The 14,054-nt window shown below is 38.1% G+C and overlaps 1 protein-coding gene across 6 annotated transcripts in view; it reads left to right on the top strand.

The window, feature by feature from the left end:
- Window positions 1–14,054, top strand: part of TRIM2 (tripartite motif containing 2) — a 100,590-nt gene that overhangs the window by 67,649 nt on the left and 18,887 nt on the right. For all 6 annotated transcript variants that reach the window (XM_072121140.1, XM_072121098.1, XM_072121119.1 and 3 more), the window contains 4 exons: window positions 7,283–7,461; window positions 9,455–9,692; window positions 12,981–13,132; window positions 13,763–13,943. In XM_072121140.1, the coding sequence (XP_071977241.1) occupies window positions 7,328–7,461; window positions 9,455–9,692; window positions 12,981–13,132; window positions 13,763–13,943 (705 nt within the window). In that variant the 5' untranslated portion in view covers window positions 7,283–7,327. The remainder of the gene's footprint in view (window positions 1–7,282; window positions 7,462–9,454; window positions 9,693–12,980; window positions 13,133–13,762; window positions 13,944–14,054) is intronic.

The following is a 14,054-nucleotide window of genomic DNA, read 5'->3' as shown; positions in this document are numbered from 1 at the left end:
CTAGTGGAATCCGTCAAAAACGCAATGCACAACGCAACGCAACACATGCGTGAATGCGCCCTTAGAATTGTCTGGTGTAGCCGGTCCCTGGTGCCTCCTGATACATCCGGGGCGTGCAATGCACCAGCGTATTATACACCTTTCCTCCTGTAGATGCATATTCAAAAGTGCAGGGAAGGTCAGGGGCAGATTTCTATAAATGATTAAAATGTAAGCGCATAGGATAAGGTCATGTGCTGTATATGCCAGATGGAGATGTACCTTTCAATGACCCATAACAGATGGGACTGAGTAATTCACAAAATTAGATCTCTTATCTCTCATCCAGTGAATCTTTGGCAGAGCTGTACGTTATACGTGGGTGGACACCAGCAAAAGCAATTTGTTCATCACTTGCATCTCTCTGCACAGCAATCTGTTGAGATTGCACAGGAATATGGCATAATCTGAGATGTTGTAGTGCTGCACAGTGGATGCACCTCTAAACTTTTTTTTTTTGTCAATAACAATACTCAGTTTGGATTTCTTCAGGTATAACATAATAATAGAGGAAGGGGTGTTTGGATATTGTAATCTAACAGTTATGCACAGATCACTTCTGCTTCAGTGATCATTGCTGATTCTGCCTACATGACCCAGGAACACTTATCATGTGAGTCAACCAATAAGCGTTTCAGGCTTTGATCACACTGCATACCCTACTATATCTACCGTATATGTTATATGTACTTAAGGGCCCTGTCAAAATTCCAAATCCTGATATACTGCATTATATCTTAAGGAAGGCTCAGATGTAATGTGTGCAATCCCTTAGTGGCATTAGCAACACATTCATTTGGTGAGCTCACATATTGATGAGCAAGCCTAGAAATTTGTTGTGAAACCTAAGGGCACCCGCACACGTTACCTGTAGGTTTGCCAATCAGCATTTTGGTGTGGTTAATCAATGTCTGTATTAACACCATATGTCAATTTGGCGATTTTCTCACTTTAAACCCAATATATACTATGCTCCAGTATATACAATGTTTCAGTCTTTAGCAGACGCCACCTGAGTTCAATCTGCTTATCAATAGTAGCAAAAATATAAAAACGGTAGAGGAACCACTGTGCCACACTAAAAACAATTTTCAGGATATAAATGAGTGAATATTCCTATATTGACCTTTATTATTCTTGCACAAAAGGTTGCTAATAGATTATATAGCAATGGATCACATTTGAGCAGCTAATATACTCTGTACAGATGACCAAGAATAGATTATCAAGCTAATCAGACCATTTTTTAATAAAAATTCTGACCCAGTATTCTGAAATGTAATAGGTCTTTAATTTTGTAAAGTAAGAAGATTTTCCACTATTAATTTTCAGATTCTAGTAATCTTCAGTACTAAAGACTGAATCCGGCGGCCGGATTCCAGTTTTACCATGACTAAATAGCCTCTATTCTGCCTTTTTATCCCCATGTGAATATAAAGTGTGCAAGGACACCCTTCTGAATACAAATTTCTGCTTTGCTTTCATGTTCTTTAGAACTTTTGGACCTTCAGAGACATTCAGTACAGGGGACGCAGTGAACTGTGGATGACCGACTTTTGCTTACCAAATGTTCTATGCCTTTCCTTTTTATTGAAATATTTGTGTCTCGTATAATATTTACAGAATATTTACCTTCCTTATAATGAAGTTATGTCTAGGCTACCAGATGTATTGTTTTCAATTAAAATTCAACTACAACCCAATGTAATAGTGGTGTTAAATATCATTGCGTTGTCATACATCGTTACTGTGGCATACATAAAAATTACCCATGCAACCAGGCATGCTTTAAATTAATGTGACAGGTCAGATGTGTGTGACCCATCTTACAGCTATCTGGTGTTTGCATAATTTTATGTAATGATGTAATGCAATTTAAAGGGAGTCTTCCAGTTCACCTCCCCTCCACAGCCTGAGACACTCCATGACTTCATGACACTTACTAGACATATATCAGTGATGGCAAACCTTTTAGAGGCCGAGTGCCCAAACTGCAACCAAAAACCTGCTTATATATCGCGAGGTGCCAACCAAAAATTAAAGCAGTAACTTATTGCTCCCTGGTCAACAACTTTCAAAAATATTGGCCTCCTGAGGACAGCAACACAGTAGAAAGATGGAAAATTTTCATCATTTTAGCTTCTTTACAGTTTCCATCTGTACACAGAGAATAGTGGGGCCAGCAGGAGGTCCACCAAAAATAATTCGACCTTGTCTAATTCTTCCTCTTCCTACAATCCCAAGTAGCGAAGTCGGTATCAAAATATGACTAAAAGCTGCATCTTTTAAGTTGATTGGAACTGCAGGAAGATTCTTTGAGTCTTGTCTGATGTGCTGTGGCGATGGCCCGGGTGCCCACAAGAAGGGCTCCGAGTGCCGCCTCTGGCACCAGTGCCATAGGTTCGCCACCACTGACATATATCTTTCCCATTTCCCAGCTATCATTCTTTTTCTTTATGCAAATCAATTATTAGGTACACCTGGATTTTTCTTTATAATGAAAGGTGTATATATAAAGGTTTCATGTGTGGACCAAACATTTTGGCTTTGAGAGTTTTATAACAATAATACAAAGTGAACAGGATTTATCTCAGTTTATTTAACATGTAACCTTGTCCAGTCTTCACATAGCTGATTTTATAGGTCTTTACAGGGGTATAACTTGAGGGGGTTTAGAGGATGCAGTCGAAACCGGACACAAGAGGCTTTGGGGGCCCATAAGGTGTCACTTTCCCATATTAGACTAGTACTATAATCCATACATTATAGTTGGTGGGCCTGGCACAGACTTTGTACTGGGGCTCATCAGTTTCAAGTTACACCACTGTGTGTTTATTTGTAGGAGTTGAGTGTTCTTTCTGCACTTTAGTCACAGTCTCACAGAAGGAGGTAAAGAATGGTCACACAATCTACGTTTTCTATTTCACTGCCTGGATGGAATTTTTGGGTCGTGAGATTTTGCTGAACAAAGGTTTTGACATTTGTGTGCACTGTGGCTGAATGACTGATGGAAGAGAAGTATTTCTACTCTTGGTCATGTAGTGACTTAGCATGATAATAGTCTATGCAGTCCTCTCCACTGATGTTATATAAATTATTAGGTAGAGTTGATAAATTTCGTACTTATGGTATAAAGAGTAATTACACCTTTTAAGCATTTTGTATTTCAGAAATGATTAGAACAGGGGATAATATCAAACTTTGTAATGCACTTCATAAAAACCTAGCCCATTTGTTATTCCTTCCTTATTCTGCAGTGATCAGTGTTTCTAAAAGCCATCTCAAGTCTGTAGGCAGCAGATAAGGACATGAGGCTAAAAATTAACTCTTTAATTACCTAATGAATATTTTACAGGATAATTCTTCTCTGTGAGATCAGACTATCCAGTGACTTTAAATAGTTAAGTAATTTTTTTTTTTAAATCCCTAATTAATTTTTTTTTGTTACCCATCTATGAGCTACCACAGTGAGTAGAAAAGCTGATTTATAGACACTGCTAAAAGCAGAAAGGAGAGAAGGAAAATGCAGGAAGCAGAAGTATTCTTATTACAAAGTATGTTATTATCACCTGCACTATTGATTTATGCAATTTGATTAAAAAGTTTAGTTACCCTTTAAGTAGGCTTTATAGCCTTGTCTTTATATCCAAGTTTAAAGAGAACATGTCATCAGAAATTGGGCTAATAAACCTCTAGCAGCATGTTGTCAGACAGCTGAGCAGCTTCTAGATCAGTGATGGGCAACCTTATGAGCTTGGTGTGTCAAAATTCGCCAAAAAACCGAGCATAACTCGGGTGGTGTGTCACCTTGACAAAAAAAACATCATTTTGTGATATTTATAGTTTAAATAACAAATATGTATAATTATTTAACTTCTAGGGTTCTTTAATCCTAGGTTGTGTGATTGATCCTACCATGTACTGCCATACTACATCTATTTATTACAATGTGCTGGACAATCTCTCAGCCTCCCGGCAACTGCACCTGGCCGTGTAGGAGCCGAGGATGAAACTTAACTCTCCGGCGGCCGCGTGTCACTGAAAATGGCTATGCGTGTCAGCACTGACACGCGTGTCATAGGTTGGCCATCACTGTTCTAGATCATATTTGTTTCATGGCCTGGTGTGGTGGCATCATCCAGAAAATCAACTTTGAAGTGAGAGGTAAACTGGTTTTATGAAGTCAAGGAGGCAGAGAGTTTAACACTGAAGTCAAGCTTTCCCTGCCTTAAAATGTCCCTTTGACTGTAATTGATGGTCCTGCGTCTATGAACATCACTTATCAGATCTCCTAAAGTCCAATGCATGAAATCAGTCACATGGGAGGAGGTGTTCAGAGACAGGGAGAGCTTGACTTCTGTGATAAACGCTCTGCCTCCTTTTCTTTATACATCTAACTTGCATCTCACTTCAAAGTTGATTTTCTGGATTATACCTTGATCTACAAACTGTTCAACTGCTTGACAACATACTGATAGTGGTTTATTAGGCAAAAATTCTGATTACAGATTCCCTTTAAGTACACACATAGCTTTGTGAGTATGTTTAGTCTGGACAGTAGGGACCTATTTATGCTCCATACAATTAGATGTCAGACTGACTGTGAATTAGCATGCAGTGATTTCTCTATCAACAATGTGGGGTTCTGTTAATTTCGCAATTATGATTTACATGGCTACAGCCTGCTAGTGGCTCACTACAAATTGCCATTGAGCAATGTAGGGAGACTTTATGGTCGGATTTCAGCTATTTTAAAACTATATAGAAATTTGTCGCATTTTTGCTGAGAATCTGCAATACATAAGTCAAGTTATAGATTGTTTTCCACAGTGTGTCCCAAAATCTGCAAAAAATATTTTTCAACTCCATGTAAATTGCCTCTGATGTATATCTTACTGTACTGTTGTGCACAGATATACCAGGCTAGTGGTGGATCCACAATATGGACACACACCTGAGGAATAAATGTGTGTGACCATATTCCTAAATGTTCTTACCATACTCATGCAATAGTGTCTCTATTTTTAACCGTGCACTTACAAGTTAAATAAGTCTATTTTTTATCTTTTGTTCTCCCCAATCTTCGTGTTACATCTGACATAACTATTTTTGTTGAGAAATTCTGACAATTATAATTGGACATTTGTATTTAAACAACAATGTACATTTGTGTTCCAATTAAGCATCATTGTTTTAAAGGGTGTTTTCATAGAAAAGCCCTTTGATCTTGTCAAGTCATTTCTACAACAGTTTTCCAGGTTGTGGGTGAACATTGAGCACTCAGATTTATTTTTAGGATTAATAAGTCATAAATCTATATTGTATTCAGCTCATGTGGGGCCCTTTTTACTCCATTGCTCATCAGATACATTTTGTCCATTGTTATGCAACACTTTTTCAAGTTCAGACAAAAGTAAATAATTTGACTGTATCCACTGTATATCCAAAAGCTTAAAAACAAATCCCATAGCTATAAGGTCTGGAAATGATGATCCAAAAACAAACGCAAAAGACAAAACAACTAATAGAATTGGAAAGGATGACTCCACAGAACAACTTGTTTTTGTGATCTCATTCTGTAAGAACAAGTATCCAGGTTATGTTTTTGTACTCCAGAAAAATAACAAATCTTTCTCATCTCTTGTAATAATTGGACTGATGGAATGAAAGGTTAAACAATAATTAGATGAAACACTAGGCCGTATGTATCCAAACATAGAGACAGATCAGTTGTACCAACGTTCTGTAAAAACAGATGTGATCTATGTCACTATTATTTAGCCCTTATTGTCCCCTATCTTTTGCAACAGTGTATCTATACATAGTCTGCAGAAGACGCACAGACACTTTCATACTTTTACAATTGCCTTTTTACACCTAAATAACATTGATGGTTATGTTATATAGAATTGTTTCCCCTAAATCCCTTCCTCATCCAATCCCTTCCCTTCCTTGGTTGAACTTGATGGACAAGTGTCTTTTTTTCAACCGTAGAAACTATGAAACTATGAAACTATTATTTTTTTGATTTTTTTTTTGTATATTTTCTTAAAGGAGTTGCCCACTCGCAGCACACAATTTATATGGTTTGTGTAATGCAAAGTTTTACAATTCTTCAATATACTTTCTATATCAATTCCTCATGGGTTATGGGATCTGTTTGCTGTCATTCAAGCGCAAGCATCATTGTTTACTTCCTGTGGACAAAGTCCGGTCCATGGTCATGTGATGTCACACAGGTGCACGGCTTGTTGTATTAGAGAGAGTAATCAACACTGTGTGTTATAACAAGCCTTGCACCTGTGTGACATCACATGACCAGGGACAATTTTAAAAGAAGGAAAAAAGGAAACTTCCAATAGAACGACAGCAAGCAGAGATCTAGAAAATAGTGAGGAATTGATATAGAAAGGAAATTGGAAAATTTTACAACTTTTCATTACACCAACAATATCAATAATTTCCTGAATGTTCACAACCACTTTAATGTTAACTAATACAGTATATAACTTCTCAGCGGTTTACAAAATAGTGGCTGAGAATTCGTATGATATTTGTAGCTGGTTTCAGAACTATGAAGTATTTGACTCTATTTATAGACCTGGAATTATTTTTTCGTACACTTTGATGCTGAGATAGCTTAATTAAGTAGTATCTATTGGTCAGATGTGCTGTACTGTGATAATGGGCCCCTGTGGGATGCAAATGTGCACTAAAAATAAGCTGAACAGTCATAAATAAACATGGTGTGATTTGTTCACAGAAAAGCATGCTTATTTTGCGTGTTGGGTGATTTGCATTATGACTATGTGATGCGGTGCTGTTTCCAGCACATTTGAAAAGATAAAGCAACTATTAAATGTACTATATACATGTTTTAACACTTTAGATGCTAATGAATATAAAAATAAAATTATGTTTAAACAATATGTTATCTACAGTGGGAAATGTGGAAATGATGAATCCTATGACGTACAGTGTTGTAGAACTTTATGTATCTGACTATGGATATATCTAATTTTCCATAGTTCTAATAAGCTGTGAAATGGGCTGTTTAGGGCCTCTTGGTTGACTACTTTGCTTTACTGGGAAGTCAATGTAACCCTTTAGTAGATTACCGTAATTATTGTATCTTTTGTATTAGGTATTTTCTATGCTGTAACTGCATTCTCCTCAGGCCATTGATACACTGTTATATAAGTAATGTGCTTGGTTTTATGTAACATTTCTATTTCTTCCTCAGTGTGCAAGGTGGAAGGGAAGGTAACCCACATGTCAGTGGTCTAGGATGGCCAGTGAAGGTTCCAATATCCCTAGCCCTGTGGTGCGCCAGATCGACAAGCAGTTTCTAATCTGCAGTATATGCCTTGACCGATACAAAAATCCTAAAGTACTTCCCTGTCTTCACACGTTCTGTGAGAGGTGAATAGCATAATGTTTATTGTTGGAACGTAACCATTGTTGCCATAATATGCTTCAAATAACACAATATACATGGACTCATGCTTGCTTTCTGACAGTATGTGCAAAAGTTATAAACCTCATCCAAAGTTTCCAATTAGTGGGGGGGGGGGGATTAGAACAGAGAGGTTTACCTGTCCAGATGAAAAATGTGAAAATGTAGCATTTCTTAGCAGTAGAACTGACCTACTCAGTTCAGCTGGAAGCAGTAGTAATTCTGAGCAGTGCCTGTATATGCAGATTGCAGTATTTTGCTGTGTAATTTGCAGCATAGAAGTTACAAAACTTTGTAATGCCCATATATACCAGATAGTAATAGTAGTACAGGATAGGAGTAACAGTACTTTACTGTGCCTATATATGCAGTGTAGGAGTAGCAGTACTTTTCAGTGCCCATATATGCAGGGTAGGAGCAGGGGCAGATAAAGACTGTCATGAGCCCTAGGCTATATGAAAATGATGTGCCCCTTCCCTCCACAAGTCTAGTTTTATTTATTGGTTTGACGTTTACTGCCTGTATATAGTACCAGAACCAAGCTGCGTGGAGGATGAGGGGTCTCTTCTGTTGGCTTTTGGTTCTGTAGTTTAAGGACCTTTTAAAGGTTTTGAAAGTGCTATAACATACATGTGTGTTGAGAACTGGCACACATGTATGATGATTTCAGGGCTGAAATTTCCTCTCTTTATGATCCCTACAGGGCAGTATCAAATTTGGTGGGGGTTAGGTAGTCCTGGGCCCCGGGCTGCCACCACAAACCACCTATATTGTAATGTGTACAGTAGCAGTACTGTGTCTTGCTATGCCCCTATATATGTAGGGTAAGTATAGCAGTACTGTGCAGTGGCCATACTGGAAGGGTAAGAACATGTTTCAAGAACATGTTGGGCTGATAATGTGTGTCCCCCGTAGCTAAGGGGCCTGAAGCAGCTGTACCCTTTGGCCTATGGCTATAATGTCCCTGTTGAAGTATGTCATTCAGTATATATTCTTGGTTAGTCTTTAATACATGACAAAAATTAAATCTTTCAACCGTGGTCACATAATATTAAACTAGCCTAGACTAGGGAGATATCAGCTGACTGTTTAAACATAAACCATTGGTCATTGATTAAAAAGACTATTGTGTGCAGTACTCTACTGCCATGAATACCACCGACTTTCCATTTAACCTTTTCACGTCTTTGCTCTTTTAACTTAACGTTGGATAATCTTAAAGGGGTCCTCAAGTTTTTTTTCCATATATCTCTGCAGTTAATATTGGTTCAACCCTTCACAAACAATCTTATGTTTGCTAAACATGGGATCCCATTACATAGTATTTCTGGTCCCTGACCAATTCTAATTTGACAGATAAGTATCTGACCCTGGTATATAGTGCTAGGGAACAGATGCCTGTGTCGACTGTGTACACTTGGCACCGCAGGCTTCCTGAAAATACTGAACATTGAAGGATACCCTAAGGATAAGTCATGAACACCAAAATTATCCTCGGGACCAGAAATTTTCTCTAATTTAAAGCCCAATTAAAAAGGTTCTGGTAAACTATCCAGTACCTGGGACTACTTTGTTGATTGCCCTGATGGGAGTTCATCCTCTCAAACCCCTCCAGAATTATGGATATTTGTGTGAATTCTGTGTGAATAAAATACTGCCCCAACAATGTAAGAAGCATTCCTCATATGTAGCAATAATATAATAATGACCTTTGTATAACCCATTTTCATAGAACCAGCCAAGCTGCTAAGCCACTATCTTGCTTGTCATTTTCCTTTGCATGTTTATGCTGATTGTTATGATCCCCTGGTTTATTGTTGTAAACCTTATGTTGATAAAGATAACTGCTGTGTAACTGCTCCGGGACAGTGTGCTGACAAGTTTAGTTGAGGCTAGCTATATTTTCCCTCATTCCAGACAATGTGTAACTAATGCGGTATCTTTTCTATGACATTTCAGGTGTTTGCAGAATTACATTCCAGCTCACAGCTTGACCCTCTCCTGCCCAGTCTGCCGCCAGACCTCAATTCTACCCGAGAAGGGTGTGTCTGCGCTACAGAATAATTTCTTTATTACAAACCTGATGGATGTGCTGCAGCGGAGTCCAGATAATGGGATAGAAGAGTCCTCCATTCTGGAGACAGTGAATGCTGTTGCTGCTGGAAAACCTTTGTCATGTCCCAATCATGATGGAAATGTAAGAGATTTGTTGGGTTTGTGATATTTTAGGCTTACAGGAACTCGCATCAAACTTGCATCATGTTCTTGGTGGTATGTCCGACCCGAAAGCTCAGAAACCAGACCTGAACCCAACGTGTCAGTTCAGTCCCGGTTTCTGAGCGTTCAGGCTGGACGTTGCACGCAACAAACTGTAGTTGTGGGTAATGGGCCTTACTTCAGTTATTTTTGCATCATGTTTATTGGCTGCCTTGTGCAAACTACTGTCATAAACTCTGATCCAAAATCGCCATGCTAAATACTGCCTGGAAGCATTGACAGTTTAGGAGCAATCTGACAATCTAAGTGAATCCAAAACGATCCAGAATGTCATATAGAAAAACTGCAGGGAAATGTCCACTTCTACTATTTAATCACTCAAACTAGTCATTCTCGTACTCTAGTCCATACAGCAACAAGATGCCAGAGGTCACAACATCCTAATGAAAACTTAACAGAATAACAGGATGTAAACAGAATTAAAACTTAACTTTTAATGGTAATCAATAAAAATATAGTTATTGATAAAAAGTCATCGATAATTTTATCCTGATTAAGTGCAGATTTTTGCCATCTATCTTATTTCGAGAATAAATCCACATCAATACAAAGTCTGTGTGCAGATTTCCATTTGTCATAACCTGCAAATACACCACACATCTGCTTATCTACTGCTGAAAAATGGATTTTCTGCACAAACAATTTCCAGGTGGAAAAACCATACTGAATATCTTTGGTATAATCACTTTCCCTTGTATGCACATTAGGAAGATCATTTTTACATCATGACAGTTAGGTTGTGTTAAAGAATTAATTAACCCCCTCCTACCAATACCTTTTTAGTTTTTTGCGTTTCCATTTTCTTAAAAGTCCAAAACTCTCATATTTTTCTGTGTACAGAGATTTATAAGAGCTTATATTCTGTGTAACAAATTGTACTTTCTAGTGAGGGTATTTAATTTTACCTGCCTTGTCCTGGGAAGCGGGAAAAAATTTCCAAATGAAGTCAACTTGATGAGAAAATAATTTTGCGCCATTTTTTTGGTGGGCCCTGTATATGCGACTTTCCCTTGGGCTTCAAATGACACCTCCCCTTTATTCTGATGCAATTATGTCGCTCACTGATGATGTCCCCGATTACAGCCAAGGTAGCGGCGCCCATGTTACATGCTTAGCTATCGACATGTCAAGGGTTAATACTCGCGATCGGGCCAGCACCACTCATAGAGGTTGACGCTGGGTGCAATGTGCAATATGCACACCTTGCCTCATGCTAACATACTATTATGTTGGTTTGCTGAAAATGGTTAAAAATCTAAGGCATATTTTTATCTACTTGCCAGAGTCTATTGGAACCTGTCATCATATAAAATGAATTTCCTGATGCAAGGTTCCTTTTATCTATTGTGAAGGAACGATGCCAGAAATAGGCCAAAAGGTCCATAGCTAGAATATTTAGTTATTTATAGTTACATGAAAACAATGTATAGAGATAGAATGTATGTTATAAAATATAACATAAATCAAGAATGAACAAAGTTCCTTGTGCAATTTAAAAATACTTAAATTGCCTAAATAAGGTAGATGCACTGTAGCATCCCTTTGAGCTGTCCTCCGCCAATGACTCCTCTCTGCTCCCCATTATACCGCAGAGCCGACACTGTAGTGATTACAGTTGGCTCTGCCACATATTGGGGAAGCAGAAACTCATTATACAGTATATCATTATGATGCATGGAGTTCCATCCCCTGCGGTGTAGTCGGCACTTCTCACATTCTATGATCACAGGCTGATAATGGCAATTGTGTTTTAGCCCCAACTCCTAGACATGGGCCATCAGTATAAATTTCTGTTCAAACTCTTTAAATGTAGTGAGATCCAATTAGTTACTTCAATGATGAGAATAAAAAAGATCATTATGATGAAAATATACAGATTCTTTTCTCTGAATCCTTCTGCGGCTTGAGTTCTGAATGACTGGATTCCTATCTGTAGTCTAATGTAAATGAACAATGGAGCAGAAGGAAGTGAAAGGAGCTGATTAAATAGGATCACAAGTAATTCAGCTTGTCATGTGTACAATCTTGTTACTTGAACCCACCTAATCCTTTTGACCTTTAATTATAAACAAAATGCTAATTCCTTAGTATATCCTTCATGATTAGAGAGTTGGAGTCTTGGACCTGTACCAGCAGCTCTAGAAATTTGCAAGAGAATTAAGAAAAGTGTGTGCAGAGAAATATCATATGGATTACAGACCAGGACATGACTAACTAACTTTAAGGGTATTGTAAGCTCCTGTTCAGTGTCTTGCTTTATTAAGCAGTCTCATCTTGTATTTTACTTCTATTGTCTCCTGTGGAGTTCTCGCAGGAATACATTTTTTATTTAAAGGAAATCTATCATCAAAATCAAGCATGGATTAACCGGGGACATTCACTCCTAGACCCAGGCGCCGTAACTGTGGTAATCTTCTTATATTGCTTCGTTTCCTCTAAAAACAACTTTATGCTAATGAGCATGAGGGGCTCTGGTGGGTGTTTCCATAGCACCCTCATTGCTGCAGTGGCACAGGCTGTTTACAGTGAGCAGAACATGTCTCACCCTTCCCCTGCTCTCTCCCTCTGCCTGTGTAATCTAGCAGCAGCAGAAAGTGCTCGCTGTAACAACCAGTGAAAAGACATCACTGAGGTGCTCTGAAAACATCCACCAGAGCCCCCAGGCTCATTAGCATAATTTTAAAAGTTTATTTTACAAGATGGGATTCCATGGATAACAAATACAACAAGATAATCACAGTAACAGTGCCGGGATCTATGATTAGGTGTCTCTTGTTTATCATCATGGATTTTGATGGTATATTTTTTTTAAGAAATCTGGTTGCCATGAGCAAGTAGAACAGTTTTGCTTCCAGAGACTTCTGATAAATTTCCCAGTGCAGGTCTGTTGGAACAGGCGCAACGTAAAAAATACATTCATTAAAGAAATGAATACCGATCAATCGTATATCTTGAAGTAATGTAACTTTTGGGGTCTAAATGACCATTTAATTGGTTTTTTTTTGTGCAATTTGCAGACTATAGTAACACTTAAAATTAAAATAATGATGATTATTATAATGATAATAATGATAAATTCCTGAACCATAATAGTGAGCAACAATCCGATTCCAAGGATTTAAAAAAAAATTCCCTAAGCCATCTGTTTCTACATCAGTTATGGCAAAGGGTAATTCATATTCTTCCTCTTGATTTTTCTCTGCCACAGGTGATGGAATTTTACTGCCAGTCATGTGAGACTGCTATGTGCCAAGACTGTACTGGAGGGGAGCATGCCGAGCACCCCACTGTGCCCCTCAAAGATGTGGTGGAGCAGCATAAGGCGGCCCTGCAGGCTCAGCTGGATGCTGTCAAGAAGAGGTATGTGTTTCTTTCGGAACAGGCTTGCTTCTTGATGTAGCGCTCTGTAGCATGATGTGATTAATTGGACGTTGTGTCTTGGTTCTTCGCCATAAATAAATGTGTTTCTTACCAAAAGCAATTACCATTACATTGTAAATAACTGGAACTTATGCACAATTTAACCCCTTCACCAACCGCTTACACCAGTGTTTCTGTACAATAGATAGAAAAGTAACAAAAATATAAATCCTCAAAATACATACCTGGGGATTGTGCTTTTTCAGCAAACAAAAACCAAAAATTGTGTTAGTGCTCAACTCTCAAAATGTCCCATGTTAGTTGACCACTAACATAATTTTTGGTTTTTGTATACCGTACTCTGTTTGGCTACATTCGGGAGTGTTGCCTGTTAGTTGCTCCTCGCTTTGTAACCCTGATGCTCCAGATATCTAAGTGTTTGTGACTTCTTTTTTAGCAGTTCCATGCATTAATGACAGGACTTTTAGTTTTGGTGTCCATTATTTCCCACTTCCATAATTGTCAATGTTCTACTTGGAAATAATGTGAACTTTACCTTATATGTAAGGGTGTTGTTTTATAATTGCCGTTGTTTTACTAGAAATGTACATGTCCTTTTTATTACTTTAGGTTACCTGAAATAGACTCGGCGCTACAGGTTGTATCTGAAATTATCAACCAGCTGGCTATACAGAAGTCAAGCATTGTTGATGAAATTCATTCCACCTTTGAAGACCTACAGAAAACACTAAATGTTCGGAAGAGTGTATTGCTCATGGAACTGGAAGTGAACTATGGGCTAAAACACAAGGCAAGTGATTCATTTTGGTAAAAAAAATTGTATACATATCGAATTGCGTACACATAGGTTAAGGTGTAACATCAGTTACTTGGTTTCCATTTCTAAGTTTCGTGTATACAA

Source organism: Engystomops pustulosus, chromosome 1 (assembly GCF_040894005.1).
Source record: "Engystomops pustulosus chromosome 1, aEngPut4.maternal, whole genome shotgun sequence".
Classification (NCBI taxonomy): domain Eukaryota; kingdom Metazoa; phylum Chordata; class Amphibia; order Anura; family Leptodactylidae; genus Engystomops; species Engystomops pustulosus.
Note: the sequence above shows the minus strand (reverse complement) of the source record. Positions and strands in the feature narration are given on the sequence as shown.